The sequence below is a fragment of the Erpetoichthys calabaricus genome, chromosome 12 (genome assembly GCF_900747795.2).
Source record: "Erpetoichthys calabaricus chromosome 12, fErpCal1.3, whole genome shotgun sequence".
In the NCBI taxonomy this organism is placed as follows: domain Eukaryota; kingdom Metazoa; phylum Chordata; class Cladistia; order Polypteriformes; family Polypteridae; genus Erpetoichthys; species Erpetoichthys calabaricus.
The window spans coordinates 13329998-13355923 of NC_041405.2; the positions used below are offsets into that span (position 1 = coordinate 13329998).

The 25926-nt window shown below is 41.3% G+C and overlaps 1 protein-coding gene across 1 annotated transcript; it reads left to right on the forward strand.

Moving 5' to 3' along the window:
• adsl (adenylosuccinate lyase) lies at positions 1–25640 on the forward strand. The gene is made up of 13 exons (XM_028791012.2): positions 1–209; positions 12237–12440; positions 12561–12605; positions 14315–14394; positions 14628–14799; positions 15881–15927; positions 16091–16181; positions 16914–16983; positions 18328–18475; positions 21253–21343; positions 21699–21788; positions 22228–22404; positions 25406–25640. Exons 1-13 carry the CDS (start codon positions 9–11, stop codon positions 25490–25492), a joined length of 1503 nt encoding a protein of 500 aa, XP_028646845.2. The 5' UTR covers positions 1–8; the 3' UTR covers positions 25493–25640.
• The last annotated feature ends 286 nt before the right edge of the window (positions 25641–25926 follow it).

Genomic DNA, 25926 nt, shown 5'->3' on the forward strand with positions numbered 1-25926 from the left:
GAGGGCGCATGCGCACCGCACGGGCGGCTATGGCGGCTGACAGCTGCACTGATGGCGGTTTCTCCGCGGAGGTTGAGGCGGAGTTCCTCAAGTACCGTTCTCCCCTCGTGTCCCGTTACGCCAGTAAGGAGATGGCTTACAACTTCAGCGACAGGAAGAAGTTCAGCACCTGGAGGAAGCTGTGGATTTACCTAGCCAAAGGAGAGCAGGTGTGTTCCTTATTTTTTGTTAGAGTGAGTTTCGCGAGAGGAGCGCTAATGTCATGCCCTTCGGTGCAAGTCCCGGTCACAGATACAAAGGTTGGCGTGTCATATTATTCATTGTGGACAGAACTCATGTGTTTGTGACTTTCAAAAGTGGTAAATGAAGGCTTGTGTAACTTGGTGGCACGAACACATCGAGATCACGCTGGGACTGGTGGCGCAAGACGATGACGCCAGAAGACGGGCGACAATACGAGTTTGAGGGTTAACTTTATCGGCGCCGTTCTTGCTCGTCTCCTATCGTGTCCGCAATCTATTACTTTCATTTTCTTACCGGTCAGGGTTTTTTTTCCGTATAATTTTTCCATCTCTGACTCTTCCATATATCCCAGACTCTTTGAATGAGTTCTCACTCCCTCGATTTATTTGCTCTTCCTTACTAATCCTGCATCCGACTTAATTTTGCAACTTTTAGATGCGCCCTGAACAGAGATTGTACAATTGCATTGCGAAGACTACACCTTCCAGTCAGAACGTTTTGAAGGCTGCGCCTGCCTGTGTAGTTTGCTTTTTAAAAGATTACATTTCATTTCACTAAGCCCACCTCTGCCTTAACATTATCTGCTTTTGAAGACAGTCGGGCAAAGTGAAAGCTGCATTGTTATGACCCTCTGGGTTCAATTCATCAGTCCTTATTTTATGTAGTACCCAGTGAACGGGACACCATCCCAAGTTACTTTACAAAGTAAATGAACAAACGAGAACATGAGTTTAGGGTGTTATTTTTTGAGTTGATAATGCGGTAGAATCTGATTGATAAAATTGGATGAAAGGACAAGCATCTGTGTGCCTGTTGCTGTGTCTGTCATTTCAACAGCTGGTGCATCGCAAACATTAATCCTGCTCTTACAAATCGCATACCTCAGGGGGTCTCCAAGTTGGTTGTGGGGGCTCACTGTGACATTATGGATTCATAATTGATGACAACACCGATCTCATTTAATTATCTGTATTTTTTTTTTTTTGTCCCCTCTTCTCTTATTCTACTTTCAGAAAAACACCGCAGCATGATCTTTACATATATGACATTTAGAAATATTTCTATTTTTGTTATAGATTTAAATGTTTAACTCTCTTTGGTTGATTTCATTCTATTTTTGCCCTTTCTCTGTGCAGTTTTTCCCCCTTCATTGTATCTTATTAAAGACGACAGAAAACGAGTAGAGCAGACACCCAGGCAAACGACCTGGAATAATCAAAGGCTGCAACTACTACGTCGGACCCACTAATTGGAACAACTGGAAAATGAGAATGAAAATATTGTTCAAAATAAACACATATAACTGCTTAGTACTTTTTTTAATTAGTATATTGTTCCCAAAACACAGAATCCAGGAAATAACACCTCACTTAATTAGCCCAGGAGTCCAATTAAAAACAGAAGCTGGTTGGAAGAAAAACCTGCAGCCACTGGGGGTCCCCAGGGCCGAGTTTGACCGCCTCTGCCATACTTGATGGCATATAACTGAGACATATTGCGTGCATTACATTTGTGATGCACCATCTGTTGAAGTGATTAAAGGTTAACGCTGCATTTATGAACCCAATACGTGATAAATGACCTGGCAAATAACAGAGACCTGTGCATTGCACTTATCATTCCAGCAGATGGTGCATCAGAAACACTTGTAGTAATGCATTTTATTACTACACATGCTTGTAATATTATTATTTTTACTGCTATTATTGATACATTTTATTTAAATCCTGCCTTTTCCCATGCTCAAGGTGATGTACCATCTGTTGGAAATGACAAATACAATGCATTTTATCACTAAATGCATTACAAAATACATTCCAATAGGTGGGCCACTGCAAACATGAACGTTTATTTACTTGGATTTCAACCCACCTTAGACAGATAGCACAGCTTGTCGCTCATAAAAATGCGGTTGTGTGGATATCGCTGGTGTGAACTGTAGGGGTGTCTCACTTCCCAGATCGCAACCCAAATAGATTTTGTTTGGTATCTCTCTAACGCAGGTCGAAAGTGAGGGTGGCCTGATACTCGAGTCGCTACAGGAGGACACAGAACACCGGAAAGGAGGACCCATGGAAAGTTCCGCTCACAGGGGGGTCACGTTGAAAACTCTCTTTATAAAACTAAATGAGGCTTTTTATCATATGTTGTAAAGTACGTTCTTAAGCGCCTACCTGATCCAGTGTTTTTCTGAGAGCTGATTCTTGGCAGCAAACCTTCATTACTAATAATGAATGCACAGGATTTCTCACAAGAAGATGCTCTGTAATTAAACTCTGGCCACAGATTAGAAGTGCCTGGAAAATATACCTGAAGTAAAAAGAAATAAATAAGCAGGCTGTTTGTGAACTACATACCTGTAGCATGTGTGAGTGTGGGAAGTCAACGTTTAAATTAAAAAAAACTTTACAAAATAATAATCCATACCTGCGCTTGTAGCGGAACCAACTCATTGTGGAACTGCCTGCTCTTGTTGACCTGTACGTCTTCCTCGTGATGCAGAGTGTTCAGCACTTAGTTATGTGTGTAATATAAATAAATAAATTTTTATATATATTATAATTAGTCAAAAGTAAAAAGTATGTGAACCCTTTGAAATGATCTGGTTTACTCCATGAATTGGTCTTAAAAAGTGATCTGATCTTCATCTAAGTCGCAGGTCCTGATATACACAATGAGCTTAAGCCAATGACACACAAACAATTCTACTCTTTCATGTCTTTATTTTACAAACACATTCAACGTTCACAGTGGTAGTGGAAAAAATAAGTGAACCTTGGGAGTTAATAACTGGTTGACCCTCCTTTGGCAGCAATGACCTCAACCAGGCGCTTCCTGTAACTGCAGATCAGACCTGCACATTGTGCGGGGGGAATTTGAGCCCATTCTTCCCTGCAGAACTGCCTGAACTCTTCCATATTCTTTGGTTGCCTTCTCTGTATGGCTCTCCAAGTCATTCCATAGCATCTCAATAGGACTGAGATCTGGGCTCCGACTGGGCCACTCCAAAAGGCAGAGTTTGTTCTTCTGAAGCCATTGTAATGTGGATTTGCTGCGATGTTTGGGGTCGTTTGTCCTGTTGCATCACCCAACCTCTTCTGAGCTTAAGTTGACGGACAGACACCCTCACATTATCTTGGACAATTTGTTGATAAACTTTTGAATTCATTTTCTCCTCATTGATGGCAAGCTGTCCAGGCCCTGATGCAGCAAAGCAGGCCCAAATCATGATGTTCCCTCCACCATACTTTACTGTAGGGATGATGTTTTGATGTTGATATGCAGTGCCCTTTTTACACCAAATGAAGTTCTGCTTGTTCCTCCCAAATAGTTCAATTTTGGTTTCATCACTCCACAAAACATTTTCCCAGTACCGTTGTGGAGTGTCCAAGTGCTCTTTCACAAACTTCAGGTGTTCAGCAATGTTCTTTTTTGATAGCAGTGGCTTCCTTCTTGGTGTCCTGCCATGGACTCCTTTCTTGTTCAATGTTTTGCGTATAATTGACTCATGAACAGAGATGTTAGCCAGTTCTGATGACTTCTTCAAGTGCTTTGGTGTCACTCTAGGGTTCTTCTTCACCTCATTGCTGACTTTGCGTTGTGCTCTTGGGGTCATCTTGGCAGGGCGCCCACTTCTAGGCAGAGTAGCCACAATACCAGACTGTCTCCATTTATAGACAACTTGCCTAACAGTAGACTGATGAATATCTCAGATCTTTGAGATGACTTTGTAACCCTTTCCAGCCTTATATAGATGAACAATTCTCGATCGTAGCCCTTCAGACAGCTCTTTTGTGCGAGGCGTGATTCCCATCTGGATATGCTTCTTGTCAAATCTCAAACTCAAACTTTATAGTGTTTGTTATCAATCAGTCATTCTGGGCCACACCTCTGAACTTGTTTCATTAAATGGACTCCAGGTGTGCTAAATTCTGACTGCAATGAGCTTTTTACAAAGTCATTAGCTTAGGGTTCACTTACTGTTTCCAACCTTCAGGTTCACAGTTTGAATGATTTATTCAATATGGTCAAATATTCTCTGAAAATCTGTGTATCTTTAGTTATAGGAGACTGTGTTTGTTCATTATTGTGACTGACATGAAGATATGACCATGTTTGATATGGGAATTAGACATAAATATAGAGAATTCCTGGGGGTTCACATACTTTTTACTGTGACTATATCCTCTCTCTCATCAGAGAGCTGCAGGGAGATGGAGGGGTTGCTTGGTTCCCCTTGGATTTTTAAGCACACGGATATATCTACATTGTGTTGAGGAGTGGGCACCGGGGTTGCTGGTGGTATTTTCTTTCTTGGAGTTCCAGTTGCATTGATTTTTCCTTCATTATGTCAAAGAGCAGTATAGAATAGGAACGTACTAGTAGCCTCTGAATTGGAATACACCATACTGGTGCATGCCAGCCCACTTCAAGTCCTGACCCATACTGTAAACATGCAAAAGCCGGACGTGTTCAAGGTGGAAGACATGAGACCAATAAGGAGGATATGTCCTCCCTTTGTAAAGTATACCTTCTATACGCTGTCCACACAAGGAAGGTGAACCGTGTGCAGCTTCTCCTTGCGTCCCTCTTCCTGCTCTCCAGGCAAGTCTTGTTCTCCTCCACTCTCAAATCCAAAATGTCTGGAGGTTGCAGTTGAGTTTTTTTGCAGGTTGAAACTCGAGGGTATTCCTTTTTCAACAGTATTGTTCCATCTGATCAGGAAGTGTTTCCAGGGGACAACTATAGGACAATGGCTGCACTCCCATTGGGGTTCCTTCCAGCAGCCCTATTAATTTCTTAGGTGCCACTGGAACTACAGCTCCCATGCAGGTCCCTCTGGGTGTCCATCACTGCTACCCTGCTTTCTGGCCACAGGATTCAGTCTCCCAACATCCCTCCATTGCATTGGCTTCCCAACTGGGAGAGGAACCATCAGCCCTCCTGGCTGGGATGTCCATCTATTCCTGCTCTCAATTCATTGGGATAAGAGGGGAACAAAACTGGGTTTGGGTTTACAGCTTGACATTTTGATATTTAAACACATCCCTCTCTTTGTGTGTTAGATGTCATCCTTTTAGTAATCTGGATTCAATCTGTTTTTGACTTTAACAGCCTCATGTGCCACTAGTAAAACAGACATGTTAAATTCATAGCCCTTGTGTTTCTGTCGTCTCTAATAGTGACTCTCTTGTGCTTTCTCCATAAATTTTGCACAAGTGTATAATTTAAATGAAGGGCATTTATCTGAAATGATTTCAATACGTGTTTACTTGGAAACTGACCCCTTTTTCAGTGTACTAGTGATGTAGTCATTCAAGCATGTACTGAATTTAACTATGATTTGGGGGGGGGGGGGGGGGGGGTAGGGTGTGTTTCGAAAACTGCCTTACAACAAAACCAATTTCAGTGTTTGTCCTTTTATATTTTCAAGGTTCTGTATAAATGGAAACATACTTGTTATCAAAATTAACGGCATACTTCCTGGCTACTTTTAAAACTGATGTGTTTAAGCTTCAATTCCCCTGCGGCCTTCGTGGCTGTTCATTATAAAGCAACTGCTAAGAAAACTCCATGCCTGTTGGGAATGGTTGGGGAACATTCTGTAAAGGATATGTTGATTTGCAGAGGCCTTTTATTTAAAGATGGTGACGCTGTCTATTTATAGGAATTAGTATAGCAGTCTTGGTTTACGTAGAAGTTTCTGATAACGGAACGCTCCTCAGTCTAGGGAGGGTGCTTGTTTCAGTCTAGTTGTGAGGCGTCTCTCCTTTTTGCTTAGGGAAGTAACTGTTAATGCTGTTGGGAGTGCCGTTTGAAAAGAAACACAAAAATGTGGCTCCGATTTCTAAAAATCCTGTAACTACTCTTTCCACACAATCAGTTAAGCACCTCATCAATAAAGTGAAGTTCAACTACTCCTGTTTAAAATTCATGCTGACTTACCAAAATGTAGCAGAACTCCACCCGGCTCCCTCTGTGACTCTTGGAAAGAAAATTCCACTGATCAGAAAGTCTTATTTCAGGTTTTTATGTGTCATTGCAGCCACATGTAAAATACAGTGGGACAAAATGGCGTTAATCATCCAGAAAATGTGCAAAAAAGGGGGGGTGTGGCGGGAGGAAACCAAGATAGTGCTAAATTCACAAAGTCCAACCAATACTTATGTAAAAGGGTCAATTCAATACAACGGGTAAAATTAATTGTATAAAAACTTGTTACATGTATGCTGCTAAGAGTTTAGCAGTCTTAATGCCAGAATGTGCAATAGTTTCCTTCTATAAGCAATAGGTCTGCAAAGATAAAGTTAGGCAATGTCAATTGTTCGATTGTCTAATCATGCAATGGTAGGACAACATTAGAGTGCTGGTTGATATTTCATGTTTGGCAGATCAGTCTGTCTGTCAGTTTAATCCTGCCTACTATACCAAAATTAGTCTGTCTATTTGATAGTTGATCGATTGTTCGACTCAATTGATCGAGCTGCACTGTGGGACATTCTGAGGGTTCGCGGTGTAATGGCCGGCCCCTTACCCAGCCGGCAGCTGCACTTCCAAGACCTGTGGCCTGGATAAATTACCGAGATGAGTCTTCTATATTAAGCCGTACCTCTAATAAATAAAATTTCCCCCACAATTGACGGTTTAAACATAAGCACACAAAAGCAGATATGTCAAATAAGTGAATATATTAAATGGAACACAATAAAAGACTACTGAACATTCCCCACGTAAAAAATAATGTATATGTATAACCCTCCACCAAAGCAGCAACGTGACAACACCATATATTAATATAATATAATAACAAACCCTCCCTTGCCCCTGTAACATATAACATAACAACAACAATGAATGAATACGGAAAATGCCAATGGTAGTGAACTTGAGTCAGAGTATACAACTGTCCTGAATACGGATGACTGGTCAACAGATAAGTGATGTTTGAATTTCCCGGAAAAAATGGAGCAACCTCACAGGGGATCCTTGGCGTATGGTGGATGATGTAGTCCAACCCCGGGGTCTCTGGCGATGAGGAAATTGAAGCAAGTCCGGTGGAATGAAAAACAAACTGGTTACAAAAGCGCAATGTGGAAAACAGCTGGTAAAGTTGATTCGTTGTCGTGAAAATGTAATCTCTGTCTTTCTCCTCTCTTCTCCTGGTTTGTTTCCCTCCTGATTGTTTATATGGTAATGAGCCAGATGTAATTGAATGTAAACAGGTGCTTTCCACCTTGGAGCTGCGGTCTCCCACCATCACCCGTCCCCTCTGTATTTACGGGGACAACATTTACTGACACACACATGATAAACAGCAAACGGGACAATGGAAACAAAATGCACTCGGCACAAACATTGACGACCCTATTACTACTATGTAGCCCTGCTACAGCGGGGTCCCCTCGAGGTTGCTGGATATCATGACCGGCCTGTACACTGGTACTGTGAGTTCTGTGCAGAGTCGAGGCAGAACCTCTGCGTTTTTTCCCCAGTTGATTCTGGGGTTCGTCAGGGGTGTGTTCTGCTCCTACTCTGTTCAATGCTTGTGTGGACTGGGTGTTGTGCAAGGCCATGGGGTCCAGCGGCAGTGGGGCATCTGTTGGTGAAAAAAGATTCACTGATCTTGACTTTGCTGACTATTCTGTGATCTTCGCGGAGTCAATGGAGGCTTTGATCGGGGCTCTCGAGAGACTGAGTGAGGAGTCCGAGTGTCTGGGCTTGCGAGTGTCCAAATTAAAAAAACAAGATCCAGGCCTTTAATGGCCTCTTGGGCATAGCCATCAGCAGTGTGTCTGTCTGTGGAGAGAGTGTCGACCTCATCAAGAGGTTTACTTGCCTTGGTGCTGACATTCATGTCTCTGGTGACTCTTCCTACGAAGTCAGTAGACTGTTTGGGAGAGTAGGCGGGTGGGTTGTGGGAGTCAAGAGGTTGCTGGAAAGGGGTGTGTGGCGCTCCCGATATCTATGCATAAGGAGGAAGGTCCAAGTCTTTAGAGTTCTGGTGCTTCCCGTCTTGATATATGGTTGTGAGACATGGACGATATGAAGACTGGACTCCTTTGGTATAGTCTCTCTGGAGAATCCTTGTACTGCTGGTTTGACTTTGTGTTGCTCATGGAGTCCCGAATGAGGCACATTACCTGCATTGTGAGATATGGCACTGCAGCCATGTGGTGTGTTTCCCCGAGGGTGATCCAGCTTGTAATATCCTCATTGTTTGGGACCCGAGTGGCTGGAACATGCCAAGGGGTCGCCCATGTAACACCTGGCTGCGGCAGGTAGGTCATTTCCGTAGGGTAGGACTGGACCGCGTCTGCCTTGGGGGTTGCCAGCCGGGATCCCAAGTTGTTTCGTCATGTAGTGGGTGTGGCAACACGTTGTACCAGTGCATGCTCCTCGGCTTCACTTGATTTATCTGTCTATCTAATCCTGCCTGCTATACCAAAATTAATATCTATTTGATCGATCGATCATGTGTAGTAGACCAGAAAGTTGGTGTGATCCATAGCACTGCCACTTCACAGATTTAGCATCCTGGCCTTAAATCTCGTGCCGTCTCCTCAATCTGCTTGGGTTTTTCTCTTGCGTTCTCCAGAGATATACTGGGTAGTTTGATTGGCAGAACCATATTGGACCTAAAGAGTAAGGCTGTGCACACGAGTGGGACCCCTGATGGATTCGCTCCCAGTTGGAGGCTCATGCATCCTTCGCTGCCAAGTGTAGAAATTGTGGTATAAGATTGTGCTTGCACTCCTGGGCTTCCTCTGCGTCTTTCTTCCACAACGTCCACACCAGGCTGAGCTCAAGTAAGCACAGTTGAGAATCTAATCTAATCTAGTGTTCCAAAAAGAATATCGGAGTTTCAAAGAGCTATATTTATTGAATTATACAATTCTATACAAAAACTGTTATATTCACGTGTTTCCCACATTGTCTATAAATGTTCTATGTGCCCCCCATGAGTAACTGTAACAGTATCGAGGCGGTATTCAAATTCCTGCCAAACTCTCTCTAACATATCTGGATTGACGCCCTGAATGGCAGCTGTTACCTTCAACTTCATTTCGTCCAAAGTTGTAGGCATTGGTGGTTGGAACACTAATCCTTTGACGTACAGTGGTGTGAAAAACTATTTGCCCCCTTCCTGATTTCTTATTCTTTTGCATGTTTGTCACACAAAATGTTTCTGATCATCAAACACATTTAACCATTAGTCAAATATAACACAAGTAAACACAAAATGCAGTTTGTAAATGGTGGTTTTTATTATTTAGGGAGAAAAAAAAATCCAAACCTACATGGCCCTGTGTGAAAAAGTAATTGCCCCCTGAACCTAATAACTGGTTGGGCCACCCTTAGCAGCAATAACTGCAATCAAGCGTTTGCGATAACTTGCAATGAGTCTATTACAGCGCTCTGGAGGAATTTTGGCCCACTCATCTTTGCAAAATTGTTGTAATTCAGCTTTATTTGAGGGTTTTCTAGCATGAACCGCCTTTTTAAGGTCATGCCATAGCATCTCAATTGGATTCAGGTCAGGACTTTGACTAGGCCACTCCAAAGTCTTCATTTTGTTTTTCTTCAGCCATTCAGAGGTGGATTTGCTGGTGTGTTTTGGGTCATTGTCCTGTTGCAGCACCCAAGATCGCTTCAGCTTGAGTTGACGAACAGATGGCCGGACATTCTCCTTCAGGATTTTTTGGTAGACAGTAGAATTCATGGTTCCATCTATCACAGCAAGCCTTCCAGGTCCTGAAGCAGCAAAACAACCCCAGACCATCACACTACCATCACCATATTTTACTGTTGGTATGATGTTCTTTTTCTGAAATGCTGTGTTCCTTTTACGCCAGATGTAACGGGACATTTGCCTTCCAAAAAGTTCAACTTTTGACTCATCAGTCCACAAGGTATTTTCCCAAAAGTCTTGGCAATCATTGAGATGTTTCTTAGCAAAATTGAGACGAGCCCTAATGTTCTTTTTGCTTAACAGTGGTTTGCGTCTTGGAAATCTGCCATGCAGGCCGTTTTTGCCCAGTCTCTTTCTTATGGTGGAGTCGTGAACACTGACCTTAATTGAGGCAAGTGAGGCCTGCAGTTCTTTAGACGTTGTCCTGGGGTCTTTTGTAACCTCTCGGATGAGTCGTCTCTGCGCTCTTGGGGTAATTTTGGTCGGCCGGCCACTCCTGGGAAGGTTCACCACTGTTCCATGTTTTTGCCATTTGTGGATAATGGCTCTCACTGTGGTTCGCTGGAGTCCCAAAGCTTTAGAAATGGCTTTATAACCTTTACCAGACTGATAGATCTCAATTACTTCTGTTCTCATTTGTTCCTGAATTTCTTTGGATCTTGGCATGATGTCTAGCTTTTGAGGTGCTTTTGGTCTACTTCTCTGTGTCAGGCAGCTCCTATTTAAGTGATTTCTTGATTGAAACAGGTGTGGCAGTAATCAGGCCTGGGGGTGGCTACGGAAATTGAACTCAGGTGTGATACACCACAGTTGGGTTATTTTTTTAACAAGGGGGCAATTACTTTTTCACACAGGGCCATGTAGGTTTGGATTTTTTTTCTCCCTAAATAATAAAAACCATCATTTAAAAACTGCATTTTGTGTTTACTTGTGTTATATGTAACATTTTGTGTGACAAACATGCAAAAGAATAAGAAATCAGGAAGGGGGCAAATAGTTTTTCACACCACTGTATCTCCAAAGGAAAAAGTCACATGGGGTGATATCTGGGGATCATGGAGGCCAATGGTGGAGTGACAAATGTTGATTCCCAGATCTTCCAATCCAACGTTGGGGATAGGTCTCATTTAGGAAATGCCGCACTGGAAGAGACCAGTGATGTGGTGCCCCATCCTGTCGTCTAAGGGCCTGAACCAACTGCAGACGATACGGTTTCATAACCAACCGGTGTCGGAGAATTCTCCATACACTTGACTTTGGTATCTGTAACTCATGACTTGCTTGTCGAACTGATTTCGATGGGCTCAGAGTGAACGTAGTTTGCACTCGGGCGACATTCTCAGCAAAGGAGGAAGTTTGAGGTCACCCGATGCTTTTACCTTTGCAGATACACCCAGTATCCCAAAATTGCCGGTACCATCGATGGATATTATTGTCATTTAGAGGGTCAGTCCCATATTTTTGACGAAATGCCCACTGCACAATAACAACAGATTGAGTTCTAGCAAATTCGCAAACACAAAAAGCTTTTTGTTGTGGCACAGCCATAACTGCAAACGTAACTAATCGAAACAACACACTGTTAGCTTTTTGATAAGCACGAGCACCATCTACTGGCAACGAAATGAAACTAGATAAATTATTCAAGATGCCACTAGGTTGCTCTGCAGTCTCCGATGAATGGGCGCCAAGCTACAGCCCTTTAAAACTCCGATTTATTCTTTTTGGGACATCCTGTATATAAAATGCTAAGGTCTGTCTGTGTGTCATACAATTATTTACAGCCTAACAGTTCAAGAACCTCCATCTTGATCTTATTCAGAAACCAATGCCCCGACATCTTCTGGAAGTTCAAATTTTCCAGATTGGCCCAATACAGTCATGTGATCGACAATGGATTTCTCTGCCATGCGGAATCTTGCATTTTCCCCCTGAATTTTCCTTTGAATGAGTAAAATAGAATTAAAAATGGAAGGGCAAATGTGCCATTCCATAGTTATTTGTAAAAAGCAGTGGTCTTGCACTTGAAACTGATGTGTTTTTATTTTATTTTTTTTGCTTTGCTTCTGCAGTCAAAACTTCTTTCTTCTAATTAAACTCGACTTTATTTCAGATTTTGTTTCCAGATTATTTTTGGGGTGTATCTTAGGCATGTTTTTGTATTTCATATCATGTACCATTTTGTTGCTGTCAATGTTGCAGCCTGTAGACCTGGGAAAAAAAAAAAAAAGCAAAACTAGCAAACTAAATAAATGGTTTTTAAAAGCTCGTGTTAAGGATTCGGACTTATGCTGTTTTATAGGCATTGGGGCTGCCAATTACTGATGAACAGATCCAAGAGATGGAGGCGAATGTAGAGAAGATTGATTTCAAATTGGCGGCTGAGGAAGAGAAACGCCTCCGCCATGATGTGATGGCTCACGTGCACACCTTCACCCACTGCTGCCCTAAAGCGGCCGGCATTATCCACCTGGGGGCCACCTCCTGTTATGTGGGTGATAATACGGTGAGTGTTTGTTTCTGTTCAGGTCAGAGATTTCTTTTTCTCACAAGGGTATGGAGAACTTTTTTTTTTTTTTTTTTAATTATTTACTAACGTAAATAAATTTCTTAACTTTTCTTTCAGGACCTCATAGTGCTACGTGACGGCTTTAACATCTTGCTGCCAAAGGTAAGAACTAGGAAAATGTAAATTTGAAAGTTCAAGTTATAATTTCTCTGTGAACCATTCTTAATTTAATTTAGTCCAGTTATTAAGTAGCATCCTTTTTAACCTCATTAAAGTGTGTGATAGCAGTTAGATGTGAATATTTGAATATGTGGAGCGTCGAATAGTTAAGTGGCTTTCAGTGTCCCGAGGAAGGCTTCGGCAGAACTGTAACCATCAACTTCCCAGATCCAAGTACCACTTCTTAAAGACGGCACGCAATTAAGATTTGGAAAGATTCTGAACACCTTGTGTACATGTCACCTCAAATATTGAAATAAATGTCAAGATAGAAATTGGTATGGTGTGGGGTGTTATTTGGGAGAATGGCAGTCCTAATCCAGAAGTAGTTTAATCCTGACCCGACTGTGCAATGTTTGGCTTCCTGGCTACTGTTTGTGATGTGAGAATTGCACTACAATGTTGTAAATAGTCCTGACCTCCTGGGTCATTTCAGTTTAGAGCAGGGGTGGGCAAAGTCAGTCCTGGAGGGCCGCAGTGGTCGCAGGTTTTTGTTCCAACCCAGTTACTTAATTAGGATTAGGGTTAGGGTTAACCCTAACCCTAACCCTTGTCAATTATTTAATTTCAGGGCTTGTTAGTAGTTTAATTCTGCCATGTCGGGTCATTCTCATATCCTAATTTTTTTTTTTTTTTTTCCTTTCTAAGGATATCATCCAAATGATTTGAAGTTTAAAACAGATGAGCAATTATCCGTCATTCACTTTTTTTCTCTTCACTTTCATTCCAAGTATTTAATTAAACCAAATGGTGCACCATAAACGCACACAGGTATAAATGGAAACCAGCTAAATGGAGAAATGCTGAATTTCATTTGTCATTTGCATACGATTGCTAATAAGAGGAAATTAAAAACCAAGAATGCAGCTGTTTGAGACTGAAATAAGCAATAAGGGTTCAAAATTTTAATGAGTGAGACAACTAAAATGAAGCAGAAGTGTTACTTGAGCAATAAGCACTTCTTATGAAGCAACTGGGTTGGAACAAAAACCTGCAGCCACTGCGACCCTCCAGGACTGACTTTGCCCACCCCTGCTTTAGAGGTTGGCCATTTGGGTCAAATGCTTACATGGGGACTACAATTCCCATCAGCCAGTGTGCTGCTCCAGACAATTTCATCAGTACTTTCAAAGTTTAGATAACGCCATCAACAAACCTGGCAAGTCATCAAAGAGGGGGGGGGTGTGGGGGGTGTGTGTGTTGTGTGTGGTTATATATTTTTTTTTTTTTTTTTGGACATTTTATTCAAACCCACTCTATACCATCAAAGCCTAAAATTAGTAATGCCTCAGTAAAGGAAAGTCAGGGCTTCTAGCAGGTTTTAATTTTGAATAAATCACTTCAAATCACTTTCGTAACATTTCCATATTAGCCGGTGGTTTTAAAAATAAATTTAAATAAAAAAAAATATTGTATACAGAAAAGTACTTAATGAGTTACATAGTACTTCTGATAGCACTGTAACTGAGGCTTATTGACTTACCCTGCTGTGCCCGGGAAAGTTTAACACCGCTAGTACTATATAAAAGCCAGTTAAAGACATACATGAGAGCACAGAATGTGACCTTATGGCTGTAATTCAAAGTTTTTAAATAATGTATATTTACGTTTGATCTTCCCGCCCTCCCTTTCTTTTCTTTTGCTCCTTTTAGCTTGCTCGTGTAATCAGTCGCCTTGCAGATTTTGCTGAAAAGTACGCCACGTTACCAACCCTTGGCTTCACACATTACCAGTAAGTAAAGTTTGCCAGCCAGCTCGGCTCGTAGGGGATCGGCTATTGTTTTGGGGTGTGGGAGAATTTAGTGAAGTATATAAATTTTAATATTTTACTTTGACCTTAACTGTTCTGGAGTTAGTCCTCAAATTTTTTGTCAAACACATCTTTTCCAGATCTGTCTGTCTAATTGGTCGACCATCGACTATCTGTCTTGCACACATTCCCTCCACTTTTTTTTGACTCTGTAGGCCCGCTCAGCTGACTACTGTAGGTAAGCGAGCCTGTCTGTGGCTGCAGGACCTGTGCATGGACATGAGAAATTTGCAGCGGGCAAGAGATGAGCTTCGTTTCAGAGGAGTGAAGGGCACCACTGGCACACAGGCCAGTTTCCTGCAGCTGTTTGAGGGAAACCATGAAAAGGTGAAGAGACTACAAGAGCATGAAGTTACGATCAAACAGTCTTTATTAATCTGTAATAAAGGTTAATATGTATTAAAATATTAAAAATATTTCTAATATGAAACGCTGAATAACTATTTTCAAATCTACAGTGTTAGTGACTAGTCTAATATGAGGTGCGTGATACTAGCAAAGACAACATTAGCATGCGGTTTTTATAATAAATCATTTACTAAAACTAGATAGATTTGTCAGGTTCTGGCACATGTTGAGTAGTAGTAGTACATCAATTGCTTGGCGTTGCTGTTTGATTCTCAAAATAGTTGACTCTGTTTGCATACATAATGCAGTCCTGTGTTTTCAAGATGCTTTTATTAAAATGCCTCTTCACAAAACTTTGTAGAACTGCTATGTCTGCCTACACATCTGTTTTTCTCCTGGTCTATCTGCTGCATCTTTTGAAATGATGTTCGAGTAAACTGAATACCCACTGTAGATGCGAGACTCCTGACCAGAGTCCAGTGCTTTCCTTTTGGGATTGGAAGCTGGCCTTGCTCTCTTTAGAGCGTGAAAGCTAAAACTCTTATCCTTACCAGCTAAAGGAACCTTTTCTTTTAATCCACATGACTGCTGCTTTCTTCCAACTAATAACTAGCTAGCTTAACTCGTCTTTAGAGACTTAGACGGTCATAACATTATCAGAACAAGGTCTTTACGATGACATTCTGGCTTTTACTGTTGAGCGACTTTTAACTACAGCAGTCTTCGCCTTCAGTGCGTGTTTTCCTGTTTCTTGCTGATTTTAGCCAAATAATTTTAAAGAATTGCAAAATCTGCTAGCTTGTCTTAATGTAACTCTGTTTACGATCCACTAATTGTAGCATTCAATTTATTTTTGCTTCAACACCTGGCAAGAGTAACTTTGTTGGCACTCCTTTTACTTTAAGAAATGTTTTGCATTGCAATTCCTGTCTCAAAGCGTGTTGTACGCACATTATAGCTCTTCACTTATTTGACTTGACCACGTTAAAAAGCTTTAATTTCTATATCGCTGCTTAGCAGATTAATTTGATCTTTTTTTGTTCCTCTCCTTTTGTTGTAGGTGGAGGAGCTGGACAGAATGGTCACAGAAATGGCCGGATTTAAACAGTACGTTTTCATAAAGGTTGAATATTTTATGTAAGATTGGGGTGTGGAAAGTAAAGACTTGGATTTAGCATACCCAATTTGGGCAAGACTCCTTATTGGTTATTTAAATTACCGACGGGAAGCATTCATGTACTCCTCTGTCAATCTCGTTTTGTTTCTGTAGAACCTACCTAGTGACTGGGCAGACATACAGCCGTAAAGTGGACATTGACTCGCTATCTGTGCTCTCAAGTTTAGGAGCTACCGTTCATAAGGTAAAGCTAGCGTGTAGTGTAGTGGGCCTGAACCCCCACCTTGGCACTGTATGCCTTAATTGATTAGCTTGATATGTTGAAAAGTGAGCATGGGGAAGGCACTATACATGCAAAATGTATTATTAGAAATGGACAATATAGAATCCTAGCCCACCTGTTTTAAGTCGGTGCGTAACCGATGTTATATGCTATTTGTAATTTGGAAAAAATTAAATGCTCAAACTTTTTTTTTTTAAAAACCTGGCAGGATCTAATCAATACATTTTAGAATAAGCATTTATATTGGGGGGAACAGACTCCTTTCTCTTCACTACTCTGAAAAGTTTTATTCTGGATGTTGGCCTTCCTCTCTCATGGGTGGGGTTTGGTTTGAATTTAGTTTAGTTTTGTGAAGTTTGACTTGTTTGTGTGGAATGTTACGTGCTTTTAATACATGTAATAAAAAAGTAGACAATATTAGTATTAATTATTGGGTCAAAGGTGGGGTTTCATTAGAAACAAGCAAGAGTTGACTTTTCGGAGACTCCACCGGATATGCTGCTGTTTTTGAACGGTGATACGTTCCATTCATGGCTTTTGAATAATGCTGTTACAAATGTTTTGATGGACATATTTTACTCAAACATTTTAAAGACTTTTAGAATGTATAGATTTTGCAATGCTTGGACTAACTGAAAACTCTACATTTTAAAGTGGGAAAGCAGTGATTAAAAAAATATATATTTTTTGCAGATCTGCACGGACATCCGGCTGTTGGCTAACCTTAAAGAAATTGAAGAGCCTTTTGAGAAGGATCAGATTGGTAGGTCTTTTTTGTTAAAGTGAAGTTCAGAATGTTTGGTATAACTTTAGATTAGGTGTCCCTAATTAACGCTGTAATTCCCTTTTATAATTACAAAGTAACTAGGTATTTAGGTTATTACCTTGTACTTACTGTGTAATACAGTGTAACGCTATAATGAACTACTCAATTGTAATTGTTGTTCCACAGTTTTTATAAGTACCTATGTATATAAATTGTAGAATAACACTTACAATAAAGTGCTTAACAACAGCATTGCATTGTGTTACACAGTAAATACAATGTAATTACACCTAGTTACTCTGTGCTTATAAGGGTAATTACATGGTAAGTACAGCATAGTTAGGGACACCTAAAGTGATACCAAATGTTTTTTTGGCTGTCTACACTTGGTCTTTGAAGTGACCTTTTGTTCTGTCCATTTTATTATCTCAAACTAGCTGAAATACCCAGCGTTGCCTGGGAGGAAAATAAAAACATAACTTTCAAAATTAACAAAGCAATAAAGACTCACTAATGTCCTTGTCTGTATGTTGTCATCCAGTTGACGCTCGGAAACTGGCCAACTCTATTTAATTTGAAAAGCAACAGGGTCGCGGTGGTGCTCAACATAAAGAATGCTGGCAGTCACCTGCTATATACTAACTGTGTAAGCCAGCACGGGATCATATAAAGTATTGAAATCGTCAGAACTACGCTCGCCATCTCTCTGCTATGAGGATTCGTGTTGCCGATGTTCTCGCGTCATTTGTGTATTAGCAGCTAAGCAACTGTCTATCTTAGGAGGTTTCCTTTTGCCGGTGTGCTGGCCTCGCTTGCGTATCCTCTGAGCTGGAGCCCTCACCCTGACTCTACATCTCACTTCCGGGCCGGACAGACACACAAACTTGCACACGTAGAACTCTATTTAATTTCAAAAGCAACAGGGTCGCGGTGGTGGGGCTCAAACATAAAGAATGCTGGCAGTCGCCTCCAGTTCGCCCTCTGGTGGTTGTTCCGAGTGTCGGCTGGATATTGACATGCATATGAAAGCGCAAGATCACCCCTGCCCCTACCCAGAAGAGGGTGGGTTACGGTTGATTTCACCCTACAGTATGTTTAGTAGACCAATGAGGAACATGTGTACCAAGTTTCATGAAAATCGCTCCAGCTGTTTGGACGTGATGCTGGAACATACATACATACATACACTGACTTTTTTATGTGTGTGTATGTATGTATGTATGTACGTCAGACGGAGGCATTAAAGCATCTGATCTGCTGCTGCTTTTTATATATGTGGCTCCTATGAATGCATCTGTCTTTTTCACACATTTACAATGACCGTTCTCTATTTAAATGCAGGCTCCAGTGCCATGCCGTATAAACGTAACCCTATGCGTTCAGAGCGCTGCTGTAGCCTGGCCCGTCACCTCATGACTTTGGTCATGGATCCTCTTCAAACGGCTGCAGTCCAATGGTTTGAGCGCACGTTGGATGACAGTGCCAACAGGTGAGTTTCCCTTGCAGAGAATGTGAATATATTTAGATTCTGTTTAGAGCTGAAGTATATTTCTATAACTGTAAAAATTAAATAACGAGTGATTAGCATGTTAAGCAGTGCCAGGTATGAAGGCAGTGTGACATTCATGTCTCTGGTGACTCTTCCTATGAAGTCAGTAGATGGATTGGGAAGAGTTTAAGGGGTCATGAGGTTGCTGGAAATGGGTGTGTGGCGCTCCCAATATCTATGCAAAAGGACAAAGGTCCAAGTCTTTAGAGTCCTGGTGCTTCCTGTCTTGCTATATGGTTGCATGACATGGATGCTGTCCAGTGACCTGAGATGAAGACTGGACTCCTTTGATACTGTGGCTCTCCGGAAAATCCTTGGGTATCACTGGTTTGACTTTGTGTTGCTCATGAAGTCCCGAATGAGGCACATTACCCACTGTACATTGTGAGGGAGTGTCCGTTACGGCACTACGGCCATGTAACGCGATTCTCCGAGGGTGATCCAGCACACAAGGTCCTCATTGTTGAGGACCAGGCCAAGGGGATGTCTACGTAACACATAGCTACGGCAATTAGATGGCCATTTCCGGAGGGTGGGACTGGACCGCATGTCTGTCTGAGGGGTTGCCAACCGGGATCCCGAGCTCTTTTGTCATGTGGTGGGTGTGGCAACACACTGTACCGGTGCATGCTCCTCGACTTGACTTGACTTGCCACCTTTTAATTGTTAAAGCAGCTTAGCACCTGTTAATTGCAGGGGTCTGCTGTATTTGTACCATAGCTCAACAATTAATTGTTATATCTTCGGCCTCCATTTATGTTAATTATGTTCTGCCTTGTTTTATTTATTTTTTGGTTTTATTTGATTTGATACACTTTTATTAATCCCTGAGGGGAACTTGCCTTTTTGCATGAACTTTGGAGAACAGAGCACAGGGTCCTCCATTGTACAGCACCCTGGAGCAATTTTCACGTTAAGTGTCTTGCTCAAAGGCCCGACGGAGTAGGATTTGAACCGGTAACCTTTCAGATACCGGCGCAGATCCATAGTCTCTGAGCCACCACTCTATTTTTTTAATAAATCTGTGTCTTTTATGTGTACTAATTATGTATTTAGTAATTTTATAAAATTTTAAACTTGCATTTTACCCGAGAACTTGTCAAAGCACTCTGTACCTGCACTCCTTGAGGAGCGCTATGCACAAAGATCTGAAGTGAAGTGAGAACCTTTTAATACCAGAAGCTATACAAGCAACCAAAATCCTTTTTACTTCATAGGGCAAACAAACATATGGCTCTCCTTTTAACTTGTCCATAACCAAAGTTTGAGTGCCATTTCACTGCTTAGTCAAACATCAAATGATTTGCTGCTCTTGTAAGATTTTGTAATATTTTTGTTGGAAACGATAACGGGTTCATCCACACCATTTTATCTGTTTAACAACTTAAATTCTGAGCTACACTTTTGGAGGCCATAGACGGTTTTTTGCATTAGGTAAACGGAAATGGTAATGTTTTCTTAATCACACTCTAAACAGAATTAGATTCTATAAATACATCGGAACTCTGAAAGGACACAGTAACAGAAAAACCATTGAGCTTTAATCCATGCGAATGTAGTAGAGCTCGGAGCCAACATCATTTTATGTTTGATCGGGGCGGCTGTAAATTCCACTTCTATTAAAGAGTTGCCAACAAATAGATGAGCCGTTTTTACTTTGCGCCCTCCTCTACCATAACCTATTGTCTATGGGGGAGGAGCAAAAGCTTTAGATTCGTCAAATTTCGATCTTTGGTTTTCGACGGATCTCGACATTTTAGGGTCCCCTGATGCTGAAAACCTCGATATCTCGATGATGGGTGTGTCTGTCTTGAGCTAAAATGGCAGGTCGGAAAAATACCAAACTCGAAACTTAAGCCTGTTATGCCATGACGATGTGCAGATTGGTTTTTGAGCCAGATCGTGCACAAGACAGAGACACTCTAGGGCAGTGAAAGGCAACCTTTTTCGAGTTGCGGCGCACTAAGTCCAAAAATTTTCTTTCGCGGCGCATCTGAGGGACTGCCCATAAATAAAGTCGTGACGACACAATCTATGGACAATCGGCAATAAAAAACAGTAGCGTTCGTATTTTCTCGTTCTATATTTGCTCCGCCTTCTTCTATCCATACAGTGAGCGAGATCTTCTAACAACGAGACGTTGTAAGTCTCACGAGATGTGTTTTTGACCCCGCTGGTGTTATTATGATGAATGGTGAACAGCGAAAATTTTAACTTGCATTCAAAATAAATACATTTGTTTATTCAACAATCTGATTAAACGTTATCTGCTTTTCCAACCTAAAATTTTTTTTTTTTTTTAAACATTATCTTTTTAATCAACCAAAAGTTCAAAACCACTAACAATTTTAAATATTTTACAAAAGTTTTCGCGGCGCCCCTAGAAAATTCCATGGCACACCAGTGCGCCGCGGTGCACCGGTTGCCCAACAGTGCTCTAGGGGAACCTTCAAATACCGTAATTCTGCAATTTAATTATGAATTTTGAATGCTATCATAATGGCCTATTTATTGATCAGGAAGATCAGCATCAGAGCAGTAAATAATTACTGAAATGTTATAGAATACTTTGCATAACTTGGTTCTTAGAGCACAAAACCTACTGACTCCCACGCCTGAATTTTTTTTTTTGTTTATTCTTTGTGTTTTAGTTTTCTACTGTAATTTAGCTCTTGATTATTTGCAGAGTGCTTAACGGAAACTCTACTGTTCTGCAGGCGAATCTCCCTGGCTGAAGCGTTCCTGACTGCAGATATTGTACTAAGTACACTGCAGAATGTATGTGAAGGTTTAGTCGTCTATCCCAAGGTGAGAAGGTTCATTTCCTGGACACCCGATGTTTGTTTCTGGTGGTTGTGTGCCTTTTTTAATTAGTTGGGGATAAAATCTCAAATCTGTAATATCTAAACACGGTATCTCTTAATCTGTCTGATTCAGTTTTCTAGAGCTGCATGACTATATCCCCAAGTTGTCTACTGTTTTTTAATGCAATCCAACGTTACTAGATAAAGAACGTTTCACTTGAAACTCAACTGCTAATCTGCTTTTTTCAGACTCGTGTCTTATGTGCTTCAAACTCTAATTTGTTTAACTGTCTGGACAGGTTAAGGAACGTGCTGGTGTGGTGTTCTTTTTACCAAAACTGTTTTAAATAATATTTCAGGTTATAGAGCGACACATCCGCCATGAGCTGCCCTTCATGGCTACAGAGAACATTATTATGGCCATGGTGAAGACCGGCAGCAACAGACAGGTATGAATTCACGTGTATGCAAGCCCATTGAGTTTTTATAAAAAGTTGTTTACAGAATGACTGGGTCTCGTGATGCTGAATTTTGTTTTGATTTGCGCTATATGAATGTAAAGAATTATTATTTACTGTTCACCTCCACATAGGAGCTCAAAGTATTCAGTGATCACTAATCTTGTATGACTAGAACACGTGCGTTCATCATGGATCCAGAGCCGTGTATGCAGGGTGTTTTTATAAATCCTGCTGTCCTTGGTCAGCCACATTCTGAAATGAATCGCTGCACAGGCAAATGACAATTTCATTTGAATGCAAGAAATTTTGAAAATGGGTTAGTTATTTGTAAGGGCCAAAATAAAATTTTTTGAAAAAATGTGAAGCTGAATGAAGAGAAATGTACAGCTGTACATGTTGCTTCCCTTTTGTCACATCCTTTCCATAGGATTGTCACGAGAAGATCCGCGTTCTGTCCCAGCAAGCAGCTGCTGTTGTGAAGCAGGAGGGAGGAGACAATGACCTCATCTCCCGCATTAAGGCTGACCCTTATTTCTCTCCCATTCTGCCTCAACTGGATGCACTCTTGGACCCAGACACCTTCACCGGGCGTGCACCCCAGCAGGTAAGAACGGACTTTTAGGGGCTTCTACAACACTTTTTAAAAAGTTATGATGCACCGTGATTACCATTTGCATTGATCTGCATACAATACACATGACCACAGCCCACTTCTACATAAGGATTTTTTTTTTTTATTATTATTATTAATTTAATGAATTCTAACTTAACCCTTGATTTTTTTAGAGTAGGTGATTCCTAACTTTTTGTCTTTTTGATTTTAGTTGGGTAACTTTGTTTATTCATGACATGTTCTTTCTATTATATTAAAGTTTTCTGTCATGTCCGCGTTATTAATCCTTGACCACGCCCCTCCACACAGCTCGCCCAATCATTACTCCTTCTGCGCTCATCCTCTCTCTGCACCACCCCATGACGCTCTCAGTGCTGCTAATTCACCCTTCAATGCAGTCGGTTATAATGGCCAGGCAGAAAAGCAAATCCTCTATTCAAGAACGTCATATTTTAGATTGCGATAGAAAAAGAGCAGCAAGAGCTGATCATGAACATCGAACAAAAAGAAAATGAACAAGAAGAGCTGCATATAATAAAAATCAAGAACAAAGGGAATCGTCCAATAAATAAAAAATATCCCAATATGCAAACAGAAATGCAAAAAAGCAACGTTTATAGAATGTAAGTTAGAGGATAAAGTCATTCATAATAATTGTTATTGATGAGGCATTAATGTAATTTTTTTTTTTCTTATTACATTGTTTTATTATTTGTTAGTGTTTAAAATAGGCAGTCATAGTGAAATACTCAAGTGGACCTGGAGAAAGCATATGACAGGGTGACTCAAGAGGAGCTGTGGTATTGTATGAAGAAGTCGCGAGTGGCAGAGAAGTACATAAGAGTTGTACAGGATATGTACGAGGGAAGTGTGACAGTGGTGAGGTCTGTGGTAGGAATGACGGAGGTGGGATTATATCCGAGATCGGCTCTGAATTGTTTCTTATTTCTGATGGTGATGGACAGGTTGACAGATGAGATTAGACAGGAGTCCCTGTGGACTATGACATTGTGATCTGTAGCGATAGTAGGGAGCAGGTTGAGGAGACCCTGGAGAGGTGGAGATCTGCTTTAGAGAGGAGAGGAATGAAGGTCAGTAGGAACAGGACAGAATACATGTGTGTAAATGAGAGGGAGGTCAGTGGAATGGTGAGGATGTAAGGAGTAGAGTTGGTGAAGGTGGATGAGTTTAAATACTTGGGATCAACAGTACAGAGTAATGGGGATTGTGGAAGAGAGGTGAAAAAGAGAGTGCAGGCAGGGTGGAGTGGGTGGAGAAGAGAGTCAGGAGTAATTTGTGACAGACAGGTATCAGCAAGAGTGAAAGGGAAGGTCTACAGGACGGTAGTGAGACCAGCTGTGTTCTATGGGCTGGAGATGGTGGCACTGACCAGAAAGCAGGAGTCAGAGCTGGAGGTGGCAGAGTTAAAGATGCTAAGATTTGCATTGGGTGTGACGAGGATGGACAGGATTAGAAATGAGGACATTAAAAGGTCAGTGCAAGTTCGACGGTTGGGAGACAAAGTCAGAGAGGCAAGATTGCATTGGTTTGGACATGTGCAGAGGAGAGATGCTGAGTATACTGGGAGAAAGATGCTAAGGATAGAGCTGTCAGGCAAGAGGAGAAGAAGAAGGCCTAAGAGAAGGTTTATGGATGTGGTGAGAGAGGACATGCAGGTGATGGTGTAACAGAACAAGATGCAGAGGACAGAAAGATATGGAAGAAGATGATCTGCTGTGGCGACCCCTAACGGGAAGAACAACAACTACTAAGGACCAAACCGTTTTTCTCCCGCGCCCCACATACTCCTCTATATATGCTCTCTTTAAAGACAGTCTCTTTCTGTGATGGAGGAGCACCCCAACGTCCTTCGAGCGGCTCAGCTACGAGCTCCAGGGGTTGGTGAACAAAGCGAGCAGGGAGCAGAGCCCCCTCGTTTTTTAATAATTTTGTTTGCATTGGAAGAAGTGTTAAAAAAATCTCTTAATATCAAAGCAAAAAAATTTAAAACTTAATGGCCATTCGAACTTTAACAGATACATTAAGTTATTGTCCCGAGCAACCGGTTCAAAATGATTTTGGTTGGAACTGAATAAAACCTTCCAGAGTTTTGCTCCATTTGTACATTTCAAATGAGGACATTCATGTACAATTGACGTTGATGTGGACTCTTGTTTCCAACACCATTGCTGCCTTTTTGATATAACTGGTCCTGTCAAAGCAAGTGTAGCTGTGGTAGTTCTCCCCTGTAAGTCCAGCACAGAACGTGGGCCATGTGCTGCAGTCGGAGTGGAAGAAGAGCAGCAGTCCCAGTGGCTCGGGGTGCATGTGGATTGCTTTAGCCTGTCTTAGCATTTCACTACTTTTAAAAAAAATTGACAAATTGTGTGTCCTAGTTTATGCCAGTTATTGGTGCTGATTTACTTAAAAATGCAGTTTCATGCCTAAAAACAACTTAAGATTTGGTTGTAATTAACTACAGTCGTAGTCTTGAGACCTCGTGATGCAAATCTGTTTAAGAAGAGTCCAGTGCACATCTTCACTACTACGACTCTGCCTCTCGGACATTTTGATTGCCATTATTATTTGGTGCTTTTTGTTTTTCAGCATTCAGTCCACCAAAAACATTCATTCATTCTGCTGCAATACAAATATTTTGTAAAGGGGTGGAATATTGAGGACTGGGGCATGGATGGCCCTTTCTATCAATGTATTCCACTAAATGTGTTGTTGTGATACACAAACATGCAAAAGGGGTAGAAAACTCATAACTGTCAACACTGATGGGTGGCAAAATTCCTAAAGTTAAAGAGTTTAAATTATTATTTGCTTACCACCATGTACTTTTTAAATTCGAACTGAAGTCAAAAATTTGTTTTTCCTGTCTTTCCTTCTTTACAGCCATTTTTAAATTTCAGTTTGTTTGTGTGTAAAATACCATTTTTGTTTCCCTCGACTGCTGCATTTCTTATTCTTCCTTCCTTTCTCTCAGGTCGTAAAGTTCTTATTGCTGGAAGTGCGTCCTCTACTGGCACCATACGAAGACAAAATGAATGTAAAAGTGGACCTGGAGCTCTGAGACGGTGGCCTGCCACACATAAGCAGAATCCCGTTTGACAGATTATGTGACAGATTGGCCATACTTTTGTTCCTTTTATTTTTTCTCCGCCATTGATTCCTCCAGTCATTAACAAAAGAGACAAAGCCAAAAAAATGCTAACTTATTATTTTTTGTCTTTGTTTCCTTATTTTATTTTAATGCAATGTCTGTTCCTCTGCATGGGCTCAGCTTGCTGCCTAACACGGGTAAGCCTGGTGGTGCGCCTGAGCTGTCCATTTAAATCCACAGAGCGTTTAATTTCATCCAACTGTATCGTTCCATTCAGCCGGGTGTCTGTCTCTTGTCGAGAGGTTTACTTACCTCGGCAGTGACATTCATGTCTCTGGTGACTCTTCCTATGAAGTCAGTAGACTGATTGGGAGAGCATGGCGGGGTCATGAGGTCGCTGGAAA